At 41.7% G+C, this 15,551-nt stretch overlaps 1 protein-coding gene across 1 annotated transcript in view; it reads left to right on the top strand.

The window, feature by feature from the left end:
- gpc3 (glypican 3) overlaps positions 1-15,551 on the top strand; it is a 112,991-nt gene that overhangs the window by 5,991 nt on the left and 91,449 nt on the right. The window contains exon 2 of the mRNA XM_067598671.1: positions 2,693-2,854. Coding sequence (XP_067454772.1) covers positions 2,693-2,854 — 162 coding nt within the window. The remainder of the gene's footprint in view (positions 1-2,692; positions 2,855-15,551) is intronic.

The following is a 15,551-nucleotide window of genomic DNA, read 5'->3' as shown; positions in this document are numbered from 1 at the left end:
CGAGGAGAGGGACTCCTCTCATCTGTGTGTACACAGGACTGTTTGAGCCCCAGCTGGAGTTCTCATCCATGGCATTTCTAGAAAAACTTTCTGTCATGTGACCGTGTGAGGTTTCTCAGATAAAGCAGCGACAAACTAAAGGCCGGTCAATGCCTTTTTAAAGAGGCATTCAAAGACCTTGACGCTCATGACAACGGCAACTGTTCTGCATGTTGAATTGTCTGGCCCACCATTTCAGTGTATTGATTGAGAGCACGTAACAATTTTAAAGGTGTCACCTTGAACTGAGATTGTATGTTGGGGAAATTTACATCTAAATTGCTACTTGCCCACACCTTGTCTGTCTTCATTTTGTTTGAGCGAATTGGCCATCAGGACACAAAAATCAGCTAATTAACCAATAACAGACTGATAGAAAAGGGCTCTGGGCGCTCAAGGTAGGTGAAGTGAAACAGGCGCAGAACAAAACTGTGCAGGGATGACAAGGAATTCAAAAAAAAAATGGGGGAGGAGGAAGAGAGCTGAGCTTAAAGCAAAGAGGAGAAGCAGGAAGCTTATTCCCAAGTGATCTGTCAGTCAGAAAGAAGGCTTTATTTAGACGGTGTGATTTTATTATTTGCGAAGCTCTACGGGGAATCATTTTCCTGCCGAATCTTTCCCTTATTCCCCACCACTGTGGAACTTGTGTAATGAAACACATTTATCATCTGCAAAACGACACACGTGCAGATGAAACTGTCTGTTTTGTCGGAGGTAATTGCTAAATCCCTGTCTCTTTCTCCACCGGGTGCGCTCACCGCACCTTTGGTGCTATTGACAGCTTAATAATTTTGCCCCTGCAGTCTGAAATTAACTTGATCTTATCTGTCAGGAGTCCTTTGTCGGTATTGATTTAAGATATTAAGCCTGTCAGTATGCATACAAAAGGTGCAGTGTGACAGATTTATTGGCTGTTTCACTCATTAGACTGTGCACCTGATGGGAGTCAGGAGTGAGCTTGGAGTTAGCTGAAGCAGCTCCCTGTGTGACTCCCCGCGACTTGTTAATTATCAAGACTGTCACTCTGTTGCGTCTCCCGCTAGTTTAACTTCCCCTCAGTGCTTGCTGTTTCATTGTCACAATCTGAGCTCTGTTTCTGAGGATCTATTGTTTGAAGATCTCAAAGAGACAAAGCCTCAGACCAATAGATATTCACTTTTCATATTAAGATAAACCCTGTCTCGACAAAAGCCTTTCCGCTGTCTTTTGACACGCTTGTTATCGAGACTTTTCTGATATATGTATATGTATATATTTATATATATACATTCACAATCCGAGCCCTCCTTCCAAATTAATCTCTCCGCTTCTGTCTCTTTATCCTCTGCACCCCCGAGCAGCAGCAGCTGAAGCTGGCAGACTCCCCTGACATTTGTTTACCACGCCATCAATCAGGCCCTTGTCACTGATGCTTCTTAGGCAGCAGATCCTGCAGACAACTCCTCGACACAGTTTGGCACGTTACGGCTGCAGCCTCCACTGAAGCTTTCGACATCCACACGGGACAGACAGAGAAGGAGCACAAAGGAGAGGGATTTTCACAGGAACTCCTCTTTGTATTTAAATATCACATTCTTGTGCCCTATTTATGTCTATGATGTCTGTGTAGCTGGAAATTTATGGCTTGTGTATAGAAGGTGTATTTTCCACTAGACTTCTTTTACTGTTGAGGTGTTTTGACATAGAAATGTGTGTTCTTTATTATTTAAGGGTGGCATTGTGTACACACCGCATTCGTTTGACCCACAGTATAATCTCTTTTTCAAGCTTTACCATGATATTGTGCTAGTAAAGGCATGTTCACATAATAAGACATGAAAAAATGGCTTTTTTTGAGAGTTGTCCTTCGCCGCATCATCACACAAACCTGCAGTTTATTCACCATCGCTGTGGCAGCAGCTGAGGCACCTACACTATCCTTGATCAGACTAAATTCAAACCGCGTAGTCTTTATCTCCCTCCTTCTTTCAAATTGAATTAATTTCTTCAGGGTGTTTTTTCTTTGATCTGGTCGTGTACGGCTACATCGCCCCAATGAAACATCCTTGTCACCCCAGTTTAGCTTTCATTGGCTTACATCTGCACCTTTCAAAAAGTGCTCTGGGAATCCAATTATTTCTCATGTATGTGTAAACAACCTTTAGTGTCAGTGGCCAGGTGCAGAAATGTTCTTTCATAGCCTCCAATCTTACTTGTGGCTGTTTTGTTTAATGTCATACAAAGTGAGAACATGCTGGAACCTGGGTTTGTTTGTCTGTACACTGCTCTGCTCCCGGCTCTCATCTTTGTGCCTAAAGAAATACTTTTTAAAAATTTTTATCCTCAGTGTGAAAAGTGTAGCCTCGAGTGGGAAGAACGTTTCTGTTGACCAAATTGATCTCTGAGGGAAACAACATATCGCTTGAATCTGTATCAAAGTGACGCTTTTTTTTAGCTGCAACCCTGCTAAATAACACTGCCTACATAATAATCATAAGCTCATTAAGGCTGCAGAATCTGCTGTGGATGGTGTTCCCTGTGTGTTTAGCATGCAGAGGATGTTTCTGAATCTTTTGTGGGGATGTGTGAAGGAGCAGGCTTTAGTTTGGAAAATTAAACATCACTGGCTCTGCTCATCCACACTCCTGTCCTGTCTCTGTTGATTTCCTGCCAGGTGCGGATCTGCAGGTTTGCCAAACCAAAGGCCCGAGCTGCTGTTCCAAGAAGATGGAGGAGCGGTATCAGGTAGCCGCACGCAGCAACATGGAGTCAGGTCTGCAGGTTGTCAGTGGTCAACTCAAACGTCTCATCATCCAGAACGCCGCCATATTCCAAGGTAAGCAGTAGAGTTTGTCCAAACCTGCAGAAAACAGATGTTTTCTTCTTAAAACAACAGTTATCCTGAGATTTTGGCGCACTGCAGTGATGACTGAAAAATGCCAGTCAGCAATGGTCCAGAAAACCACTGACAGATGAGAGAGGTCACAGGAGGCTGATTGGTAGGACTGGTTCAAACTAACAGACAAGCCACAGGTATTCAAAATCACAGCTCATTCAACAGTACAAATCCTCAAACCTGGAGACTCCAGTTCCACTCCTGTCAGCCGAGAAAAAGAAGATGAAGGTACAAGAGGAAGGTGACTCCTTAAAGATATACTATGCAGGATTTTCCTAAAAAAAAAACACCATACTCATACAAAAGTAATCCTTCTCAATCATCACTTATGACCCACTAGAAGTGTGTGGTGGTGTATGTATCTACAGACACTCTCTCTGCCTGTATTTTCTTATTTTCTTATTATTTTGCTGTGTTTGGGACGTTTGTGAGCGTCAACCTTTGGGCAGTGGGTGTGTAGCTCCCAGTCAATAACAGTGCACAGGGTGTGAGGTCTGGACTCGTAGTGACCAGGTTACATCGCTGTCTCCGTCTCACTCCTCTGCTCCGCTCTGCTCTCTGTCTGTGTGTCATAGACGTACAAAAAGCTGCAGGTCTGTGTGTCTGCTTGGCCGAGGGTGGGGCTGAGCTACACACACGCAGAGCAGAGAGGCCACAGTGGACAGGATGAAGCTCTGCATTCACACAAAAACCGGCAATGTGGCACCTTCCCGCAGGGTTGAGCGAAGGTGTGGGCATGTTTGTTTGTGCTGTAGAACAAAACTGCAGTGAAACAATCAGAAAATAACATTTTATTTATTTGATTTACGGCTTTGTTCTCGCTAGCGCTGCTCCCTCTCTTCATTCACTCTCTAGCTTCCTTGACCACTGCTGCTCTCTCTCTTTCTCTCTCTCACTCTGGTCGAGCCAGGAGGAGGGGCCAACTTTGAATCCTGTATTTACAAAAACCAACCAATCCTTCAGAGTATACCTTAGTACTAGTAAATGAATGACTGAGAAGTGAAATGACACCTGGTCTAATGATGGTGGAAGCAATTATTGTAAAGTCAGCAGGAGCTGTACATGTGACACTATCAAATCAGCATTTTTAAAGACCCGAAGCTTCTCTGGAGAAAAAGTAAAGTTACAACTGGTACTACATAGGTGTACATAATGGAGCACATGCAGAGTGTATTTGCTTTAATTAACACATTTGCAGCTGTGCCTTTACCCTCTCTTACTTTTCCTTATTCTTGGCTAAACCAAAGTTTATCAAAGTCCCCTATGAAGTTCTTAAGTGTTTGAGAAAATCTTCAATCAAGCAGCAACAACAAAGTCTGACTCTATGAGTAAAAACTCCTCGTAAAAGAACAAAAGTTTAGTAAAGAGCTTACTCGTCTCTGCTAACTGGCCGCTGCAAGGAAACAAATTTGCTGCCTACACATCATCAAAGGAGTGGCCCGTGAGTGGCCTTGGAAGTGACCACATGCAATGCATTCTGGTTGTTGTAGGATTTTCCCCCTTAGAACAATAGGGTTTTTTTCTCAGTTTTCTCTGGCCATAGAAACTGAGAAAATAATTTTGAAAATAATTGCTCATTTGTACTACATATGTGACCCAGTTTTAAGAAATCAGTCTCTTTCCAGCTGTCACATTCATCTTTAATAAGGCCTATTAATCTTGTTAAAGGAATAGCTTGACATCTTGGGAATTATTGGCTTTCTTGGATGAAAAGACTAATACTACTTTAATGTCTGTACAGTAAAAACGAAGCTAAAACCAACAGCCCGTTAGCTTAGCATATTACAAAAACTGTAGAAAGCTTTAGAGGTGCTGGTAAGTAGATTTTGTTACCTTAGGACACAGCCAGGCTAGTTGTTTCCCCGTCTACACTCTTTATTCTAAGCTAAGCAAACTGCCTCCTGGCAATAGCTTCATTTACCATTTTCACTGTTTTTTGCGAGTTTCGCGGCCACCATAGGTTCACCTACACGCTTGAAAGGGGAGGGGAGGGGGAGGGGTGTTCAGTTGGTTGCCATCCACAACCTCACCGCTAGATGCCACTAATCAACAAAGAGGTACAAAACTTTTCTTTCACTCTGCAGCCATATTAGAAACAGTTGTTCTGAAATATCCTTTTCACGTTTAATGTTGACTTTTTGTTATCACACTACACAGGCCTTTTCAATCCAGCACAGCAGCTCTGTTTACTGTCTCGGGGTTTCCACTTGAAGTGGGATGTGCGGACTCTCTGGGCCAACTTTTTTGAGAGTGCAGACTCACAGGTTGTGAAACGCAGCACCACCCTGACATGCCAATTAAAACTTGAGGTTTAATGGGGACCATGGGGTTTGCTTGACTTGGTTGTTACGCACTAACTATGTTAGAGACTGCCGCTGTGGTTTGGCTGCACTTTCCTAGAAGGGGTTCAATACTAATTGCTTTAGCATAGGGCTACAGAGAACTCCCCAAACAACCCCCGGACTGAAATCCTTTTAACATCCTGGTCTTATCTGTTTCCCTCTACTTTATTTTCATCCTCTCTCTTCTCCTCCCTTCTTCTCTATCGCTCTCTCCGACCCTGTCATCCTCTCTCTCCGTCTGTCTCGCTCAATCTACTTGACTTTCTTTCTCCTTCTGTCTTTCTCTCTCCATCTGTCTCTTCCTCACGCGTTCCTGCCACTATTGGGAATTGAGTGCATGCCTTGTTTGCAATCTTCTTTGCTGCTCTCTGTGTCTTTTCTTCAGCTCTCACTGCTGCCAGAGATCAAAGGGCTTCCCCTCTCCACTCCTCTATCTCCCATCTCTTAGCGCTCTCTCTATCCCTGCATCCCCCTCTCCTTGCAGCTCCACCTGCCTTGCTCCGCTTTCCCAAGCCTCAGACTACACCAGAGGTTTTCACCCTTTTGAAGTCAACTTCTCCAAACAACAGAAAAAGTAATGGCTCTCTCTATCTTTGTCTTTTAAGCGGTAAGATGACAGGCTGCTTTAACATTAGGCTTTTCTTCAAGATCAATACCAGGAAATAGGTAAAGCATTAGGAATTTCTAATGATGCGTGGCGCAGAATGTCTCATATGCCATTTGACAAACTAATGAGCCTTAGCCGAAATCTTTATGGTATACCAGGGAAATATACGTAATGTATAAACTGCAGCATCCACTCTGATATGTAACAGACTCCTTGGATTTCATTCTGATTCACATTAGCGAGATCATAACACCATCTTCCCCGGCGTGCTGTGATTGCCTCTCTCTGAATGGGCCTGATGTTGTCAATTTAGTCCAAAATGAGAATCTGGAAACCTGTGCAGGATGCTCATTTTTAAATCTAATATTTTAAAATGAGAAGCTGATCTTGTGCATGCTGAGAATTAAATTTAGTAAATTAATTGTGAAGTCCAATATTTCTGAAGAGTGTATCACTACGTGATGCAGCCTGACGATAGCTTGTCTTACATGAGTTTATTGCAGAGTTTTGAGTCACTGCTGAGGGCAGAGGCCAGTGCTAAAGGTGACATGAGAGTACTTAAAGGTGCAGTACACATTTATATCAGTATACTTGTCCTATGGAGTACTACAGTACACTGTCTCGAACTTTCCAAAGCCTGAAAAATAAAGCCCTGATGACATCACTGATTAGATGGCAGGAGAACTCCTGTGTTATAAACTGTGCGTGGAGTTTACAGCTTATGGGCATTTACAAGGAATGGAGGTTCTAGCAAAGAGATGCCATCAAGTTGCATTATGGGAAGTGTAGGATTCACTGTTTTTGGAGCTTGACCAAAAACACTGGGCACACTCGGCCTTTAGTGTACCAATTTTGACCATTTGTTTTTTAATCTGTCTCTCACAAGTCCACCAACTTTATGGAGGTTTTTGAGTGCATCTAATATGTTGAAATATATCTAAATATTTAAAATGAATATATTTGAATATCTGAAATGCTGAAAAATGGTGAAATTATTCATCACAATTTCTCGGAGCTGAAGCTGTGAATGGTTTGTTTTGTCTAACAGTCTAAAATCCCCAACGTATCTAATTTATATTGCTACAAAACAGACAAAAGCACATTTGAAGAGCTGGTATCAGCAAATGTTTGACATTTTTGTTTGACAAATGAGGTAAAACTGAAAACTTCAAATCTAAAGTTTTCTTCAGATCATCAAATCAAATTCTTCATTCTTCAATTCTTCAAATTCTTCAAATCTGAGTAAATACTTATGGCCAAACAACCAAATTGAAAAAAAAACAAATCCCCATAGGTATCATCTATTAAGGTGGAATAAAAAATACATTTTCTCAGTCCTAAATGTGCATCCCTGGGTTAATTGTTCATTTATCTCTCGTTACATACTAAATAAATGTCAACAAAAACATTTTTGAGTATTTTAACATCAAAGTCCCTGTCTTTTCTCTTCCTGTAAAACATTTTCAAATGTTTTATGACTCATCTTGAACTGTGACTTTGGGCGACTAGCTAACCGCACATATCATATAAAACTCCACTTGACTGCTTGTGTGGGTCGTCGTAGCAAGCGGTGTGTGTTATATCAGTGAGCAAAAACTCTTTTTTCATTTCAGGCCAACAATCCTCTGCAGCTCCATATATCAAATCCCTCCTGTGATTCTACACCGCTCACATATTCCGTTTCACTAGAAAATATGGCAACATGAGCAAACAGCCCCATAACTGTCATCAGATATTGATTTAAATGTTACTAAATCCTGATTTCTCTTAGTGTGCTCGCGTTGAATCACATCACTCAGTAAACAGCTGAAGAGAAAATAACTTTCCATGGCCTTTAAACAATGTTGATTAATTTTCTACTGGTCGATTTAGGGATCAATAGATGAACTATTTTAGCACTGAAGTACTTCACCTAGTACACTATTTAGAAAAAAAGAGGGGTGGGGACTGAGCGTATGTGTAGAGGCCTGAGATGAACTCACTCAGCTCTACTTTGGGGCTGTAACGATTTTCTGATTCCAAAACAACGGAAAACAATAACTCAGCTGACTATGGCATAGATTTATGTTTGTGATGCGATTATACTGCACATCTCATGTCATCTCCTCTCTCTCATCCATCTTCTCTCTCTCTATCCGTTGTATAACTGCCCGACATAGCAGAAACTCATCCAAAACCATCTTTTGGCATTTTGGGTGACTGGCAGCTTTAATTGTTGTTATTTCCCTAGTGATGTGTCCTTCAGAGCTGCTCCGCTGCTGTGACGCTCACCCTGAGCCACATCCTGCAGATTAGAAATTAGATTATCCTTCTTTGTTAATGAGACAAGCTTTTACTTAACTTCCTTAAAAATGATTTGTTGCGGGTAATTATTGTGCAAGAGCTGAATGCCAGTGCGGCTGAGTGGCGGTGCAGACAGGATCTGGGTACTTTTAGTTGTGCAGTGCTTGTGTAAAACGACACATCAGAAAACAAGCTTCCCCTGACTGCAGTGCTAGTGGAGAGAACAAGACCACACTGCTGTCTCCTCAGTTTCATCACAGCCCAGTGCTCCTCTGCTGCCCGAGGAGCAGTTTTAACCCAGAGGGGAGCCACATTCAAGTCCAAAGAGCAAACCCAATTAATAAACATGAGAGGACAGGATTGGCCCGATTGCTTATAAAGTCAAATATGTGGGGAGGAAACTTGTGCAGCATGAGTGTGTGTGCAGATATCAGAGAGTCTCTGTGATATCTGCTGAAAAAAGTGGGACAGCCAGCCTGGTGCTCCTGGAATGACTCAATGAGTCCATAGAAGGCTGGCACAGTGGGGTGTTCGAAAACAGGTCTGACTTGGACTACTTTCAGGCAGCATGAGGGCTATCTGTATGTGGCTTCACTCGTTGCGGCAAGGCAGGGGAGCTTTCTCCAGTTTACTCTGAACTCAAGGGGGCAATGCTCTGTAAATGATCGGGAGTTTTGAGGGAGCTTAAAAGGATTCTCATATCTTTTTATCAAACATGAAGACACTGGGCAACCTGCGGTGTGCACTGCTCAACAAACTCGTCGAATATCTGCGAAGACATATACACACACACACTCACACGCCATAATTTAAAAAGTTAACTGAACAGAAGTGTGAATAAATCTTCTTTTGTGTCCTTGAGTTCCTCATACCTCATTCCTGGCGGGCCAACAAATTAGCATCTCATTAGCAGTCTCAAAAAAGTCTATCGACTTCCCCCGCTTCTTCTGGATGCGTTTTAATTACTCTAAGTGTATAAGGAATTAGAATGGCAGACCCCCTGTGGCCCTGGTGGAGGTGGTTGTTGACCTTGAGAGGAGTTTGCCCTCATTTGTCTCCGATACTGCTGAATGGACATTTGCCATGGCAGTAACCCAAAAGAGATGTGGCAGGAGCTGGATGATGCAGAACCTGGCAGGCTCGAGCTGCCTGTCCATCCAGCAGCCAATAATCAAAATCAGACCTCGCTGGCCTCTGCATCCATTCCCCGTCTATCGCTCGTTAGCCGGCTGCTCGATCGTAAGTGCTCCAGGCGTCTGGCCTGAGCAGACCTTTCCTCTGTTCTTCCCATCATCTACTCTCCAATAATAACCCCCTGCCTCTCTCTCTCTCCATGGAGTCATTTTGTCTTCTGGAGAAGTTTCCCCAAGTAATCCAATAACAGCGAGGACTGGTGGGATGTATGCCTGCTGTGAGATGTCTGAAGTTGTTTACCCACTGCCCCAGGCTAATCTAATAACTTAATGATGGGGAGAGGCAGTTTTGCTATGTCCAATGAGCTCCTTCGAGCATCGTTTACCAGACTCGATGGGGTATACCAGCCATTACCACATCTTCTTCTATCAACTTGTAATTTGCTTTTAACTTAATTGCTGTGTTTTATCATTATGCATCACTTATTAGTTTGGTTGTAATGAGATTTTCGGATCTTTTTGAGCACTCTGCTGGGCTGACAAACCGTTGTACAGATTGATACTACATAAAGCAGTGTATTTCTGAGGAGTGCGCTGTCTGTTTGAGTTCTATGGTTTCTTGGAGCTCTGGAGGCACAAAGGAAAAAAAGCTAGTGTGTCTCTTTGCAGTGAACAGCCTGAAACCACTTTCTAGTGTTTGTGAGTCTGTGAAAGAAACATCATCCGCAGCTATGGACCCACAAAGCACCAAAACATCGAAGTACAGCAAATGCGCCAGTGATGCCACCCTTCTTATTATTTCCCCTCATTATCCAGTCTGCTGTTTGTGGAGAGAGTCTACTATGGAAGTGTGTATCTGGCTTATATCACCAGAGGCAATTACAAAATAGATGTTTGGGTGCAATTTGCCACCAAATTATGATGACATGGTTTGCATGTGAATCTATTAGCAGTGGTTGTGGGGTTTTTTGGGGTTTTTTTTCATTTTGTCTTTTCTCCATCTGTGTCTGCTGTACAGGACAGTCTGCCTAGACTGAACTGAACAATTCATTAATGTAACATGTACTGGCTTTGTGGAAGTGGATAATGTGAAAGTGTCAAAAAAGAGTTTTATTCTTAAACATATACTTGCACAAAAAATATGTCTCTAAATAATCATAAAACGCTTAAATGACTTTTTGAAAAAAAAAATCACATTTGCAAAAATTTGAACTAACAAGTAATATATTCGTCTGGCAATTTTCTATATTTTTCTTACTGTCAACAGCTCATGTGCAGAGCCAAACCAACAATGAACTCATCCTACTTACAAGTATTGTGTATGTATCCAAAGCCTGATATATTGTATTCCTCTGTGCATTGTAAATTTCTTAAAGAAATTCAGTACAAAGTCAAGAGATTGTGATATGCAGCACCACGAGCTAGTGAAGCTCTGTAAGCGAAACCCCGTTCTCACGCACACGCAGTGGTGCCTGCAGTACAAGGGACTAGTCTCTGGAGAACAAAAACACGATTGCTCTTACCAGTCTTTGGAGCTGTTTCTAAACAAACTAAGGTGCCAAAACTCTTCATGGCGAAGGAACATGTCACCAGTGCAGCGGTGTTGCTCACTGGCGTGTTTTTAATAGTGTTTGGACAACAAAAGAAGTCTACGGCACAGAGGAATAAGATCAGGCTTTGGATACACACACGATACTAGTAAGTAGGATGAGTTCATTGTTGGTTTGGCTCTGCACATGAGACTTGTTGACAATAAGAAAAATATAGAAATATCGCCAGGCTTATCCTTTAAGGATAGTTTGGGTAGTTTTTTTCTGTCTTAATATAATACTGCTGTGCTGATATGTAGGTGGAATTAGGTCTTGGTCACTGTAACAAATACTCTCCATACTGGCCCTGAAGCTATTCTCCAGAGCAAGACTACAATGTACAAGATGCAAGGTTAGGGTCACGTTATAAACATCTCAGAGGACGACTGGTTGAGGTTAAGGATAAGGTTGAGTGCAGGTTAAAGTAAGATATCATCAGGGAAACAGACTTCGACACACCACCAGCAACAGATCTACACATGACTACTAGAACGTATTCCTCCACTGCAGCTTGGCAAGGAACATTTCAGGAAAAAAAGAGGGAATTTCATTCTAAACAGACCGTAACTTTGGAAGTTACTGACTCGATTTAGTTAACTCAGGCTGCTGAAACTTCATTTTAACTTTAGCTGAACTTTGGTGCATATTTGCTCAGAACGAGGGCTGTGAGTTTTGTCCCTCATCTCTAACAGAATAGTCGTGTTTCGGTGGAATAGTGTCAGGGCCAGTATGGAGAGTAGGAACTGTTACAGCGACTAAGACCCATTTCCATGTATATATTGGCACGTCAGTATTGTATAAAGACAGACTTGAGAAAACACAAACTTGTCCTTGAAGTTACAAGCTAATGTTACTGTAAAATAGTCGCGTTATACGAAGGCAGTAAACAGCCTTACCTTTGTCTATGATTTTTCCATTTATTGTGGAAATGCTCCTACATGTTACTTTTAAGATGGTCTGGTGTCACAATTATGCCTTTAGCAAGCTAATTTTCTCCATTTGACGTTAGCATAGACATCAACAGTCTCCTAGTTTACTTGAAGTGCAACATCTTGGTCATCCTTCAAGAATGCCTCCAGCTGGGGTACAAGGTAAGCCATGCTGCATCTATATATTGAAAATTTTGTATTTGAACTGATCATTATTAATCAAATGTTTAATTGTTTCCCATGTTCAAATGGTGGTCTGAGTTTCAAATAAAATGTGACGACGGTTTCATGGTTGAGCTCCATTGTAACATTATAACTAGTTTCATGATAGTAACAAACTGTAGAGAGAAAATCTCCACTTAAGACAGAAAAATACACAGGTCGCTGTTGAATGATTTACATATTAATAAACTGATAGCTGCTAACAGAATGCTAATCTGGCTTTGAATGGGGTCACTATGATTGTCTGAACAAGGGTTTCTTAAGCAGGTGTCAAGAGCATGGAGGGATTCAAATGTATTGTATAAATATATACACATTACATTTATTAGACATTGTATAAACAGTTTTTATTATCACAGACATTTTAATATGTCAAGGGATCCCGTTAGTGTTCCAACTCTTAGCTTTAGAAACTCTGGTCTAAAATAAAACAGGAACTTGGGTCCAACTTGGGTCCTGACTCACTGGGGGAAACAGTAAAAAAGGAGGTGAGTAATCGCTGCGGTCGTCTTTCTTAAGCCCAAAAACCGGGTGGAGAGGCTGTTGAAAAACTGAACACGAAATCACCTCTTCCCGTGAACCATTTCACTTTTTTCTTTACCCAGATAAAGCTTTGTTTTTATTTTTACATGCTTTCATTTGTCATTGTCTGGCTTTCCAAACTGTCTTATCTCTCCGGGCTTTATGCAGGTTGCCAGGCACTCCTGTCTCCACAGGAGGCCTCAGCATCCTATTCCCAACAGGGCTGGCATCCTGTTTAAAGTGCTCCTGTTGTCTCGTGCGCTTCGCAGTACACCTTTTTAATCGTGCCTCCGTCTTTTGATTTGACCACACTGAAACCCAAATGCGACGGCTGCCTCTCTGCTGATAATATGTCAGCCACTCAGCACCCCATGGGGTGGATATTTGCATATTATTTCAGCTATGGCTTTGGAAATCTTCAATAGCAGAATTATCACCTCTGAAAGAGAAGAAGAAAAGAGCCAACTCTTCCAGACTTACACTTTGGGCTGTTCATCTTACGCATTTCCTCTATTATTCTTAAACAAAGGCTGATTTCTCGACTGAGATTAAGAGTCTGTGTATTAAGTTTATATTCAGCTTGGGTAGATCTGTGGCGAGGAAGATTGGTTAGCTCTGCTTTTGAGCTTGTTTTGGAAATGAAGGGAAAAGAAGATAAAAAAAGAAGCAAATTGACTTAAAAAGTTGTGAATTTTTTTTTTTTATGTCCATGCTTGTTCCAGCTTGTGTCCTTGAATGTTTTCTTGTGAACAACAATGTCTTAGTTGATAAAGAAAACCTTTCATGGATTTGAATTGAAGTTTTTACTAGTAGTTGCGTCTCCAAATTCTTATAAAGTCTTATTTTCTTTAGCTTTAAGGCAGGAATTTGTGACTTAGTCGTCCCAGACCAGAGACAACACTTAGCTTTGACAGATATGCCTCATTAGATTCATTTATTCTCGTTCAGTCTTTGTAGAGAGGCCCGAGTTTTGATTCAGCTTTGGTGTCACCTCAGCGGAGTGTTATCTGCAGGGAGAACACATAATTTCTGTTCATCTCTACAAATCCTGTGCCACCTACCCTGTCGTGTTCTTTACGCCGATGTGACACAAAATTGTCATGAGCGGTTTCTAGGGACGAGCATGGCTCTCCACGTTTGAGCCACGTTTTAATGATGTGCCCTGTTGCACGCCTCTCGAGCTGAATTTCATCATAGAAGAAAAACAAACAGTGTGGAGTGAGGATCAAAGTGTCATTTGAAATGCTATCATCAAACAGAGCTGAAGGGACTGACAGCTCCTCCCTGCTCCAGCTGAGTGAAGGAGCCTTTGTTTCTTTGGCTGTCTGATGACTAGTGTATCAGCCGGGACAGAGAGGAGAGGAGAGGAGAAGAGAGGAGAGGAGAGCAGAGGAGAGGAGAGAAGAGGAGAGGAGAGATAAGGGCAGGGTGATGAGTGAAGGCAGCATATTGACATGTACACATCTCATACTGAGCTAATGAGCTCCTTTAAATGAATCACCCAGCATCTCCATACATCATGTGAGACTTTTTTCCAACCTAATGGATGATACAGATCTGCTTTTCAGAAATGCCCTCAGTTCTATTTAATCAAAGCCGGTTCTGTGAGCTAAATCAATGCAAATTTAAGATCACATTTGCACAGGCACATCTATTAACAAGACGTATTTGAGAAAGTGCACAATGGTCTTCATATTCACCCAGATGGAGGCTATTCTTAGATGCTGCTTTGTTTATTACTGGACTATTTACCACTACTATACTACTTAATATTGACTGGACTGATCTGGGAGCACAGACACTGTGTTCAAAAAGGACCAGAGTCGACTCTTCCTACTGAGGACGTTTAGGTCCTTCAACATCTGCAGGACCATGCTGAGCATGTTCTACCACTCCGTGGTGGTGAGCATCATCTTCTGTGCAGCGGTGTGCTGGTGCAGCAGGGTGAAGGCAGCTGATGTCAGTGTTAATTTTGTCAGCGAAAATTTTGACGATAAGTATTTGTTGATGTCAGTTTATTTCATGACTAAATTGTAACGACAATATAAATGAAAACAATATTGACAACAAAAATTATGGCAAAATCTCTGTTCATTATGCCCTGACGAGTAAAGACGAGACGAAGTAGTTGGCTGTGTTTGGGCGGACAACCTCAAAGCATTGGTTGTTTTCCTTTTTAACCAATCATTTATCTGCAAGTGCAAGTCAAATTCTCACTGCCCCATCTCATTTGGATGATATTTTTTTCCTGCTCGGTGCATGTCAGCACGCGCTCAAATGCCAGTGACTGTGAACAAGCTAATCTTGTCAGTGCCAGAAACTACTAGTAAATCTAAGCTAGCTAGCTATAGCTAGCCATACGAAACCATTAGCTGCTGCTGGCAGCTGGCCTTAAACCGTGAGTGCCTCATCCTCACCAGCCTGTCAGGTGGGAAGAAAGAGGAGAGACAACCTGCGGACACATTTCTTGTATATTCAAACTGAAAGAAAGACCGAGTGTATCATTCCCAATGAGGATGGAGTGTCTTGTGGATTCAAGAAAAAACACAACCAATTTTAAAAGACACCTGAAGATACATCGTTTCTGCCAAGGTAATCATCATTTTTGTATGTTGACTGATTCGATAACATGTTTATATGTTAAAGCCCTTTTAGGACTAAATTTAATGTTGTTGTAATGTTATAGCTCAAAGTTGTTTGTGGACTCAGGGTGCATTAGTGATTAGCTTGCCTTACTCTGTTAACATATTGTTAATTTTATCGGAGCTGAGCTTATGGTAAACATGTAGCTACTCCCTCTAAAAGATCATTTAAGATTTCTTAAGACTCATAAACAGCTTTAGTTCAGCTCAGTAATACATAAGAAGTCTGTTTTGACAGATTATAAACATTATTAGAGTCTGATCACCAATAATGACCCACTGCCATTATTTATGGTAAAGGTCTGGTTAGGTTTAGTCACAAAAACCACTTGGTTTGGGTTAGAGAAAGATCATGGTTTGGGTTAAAA

Source organism: Thunnus thynnus, chromosome 9, assembly GCF_963924715.1.
Source record: "Thunnus thynnus chromosome 9, fThuThy2.1, whole genome shotgun sequence".
In the NCBI taxonomy this organism is placed as follows: Eukaryota; Metazoa; Chordata; class Actinopteri; order Scombriformes; family Scombridae; genus Thunnus; species Thunnus thynnus.
Note: the sequence above shows the minus strand (reverse complement) of the source record. Positions and strands in the feature narration are given on the sequence as shown.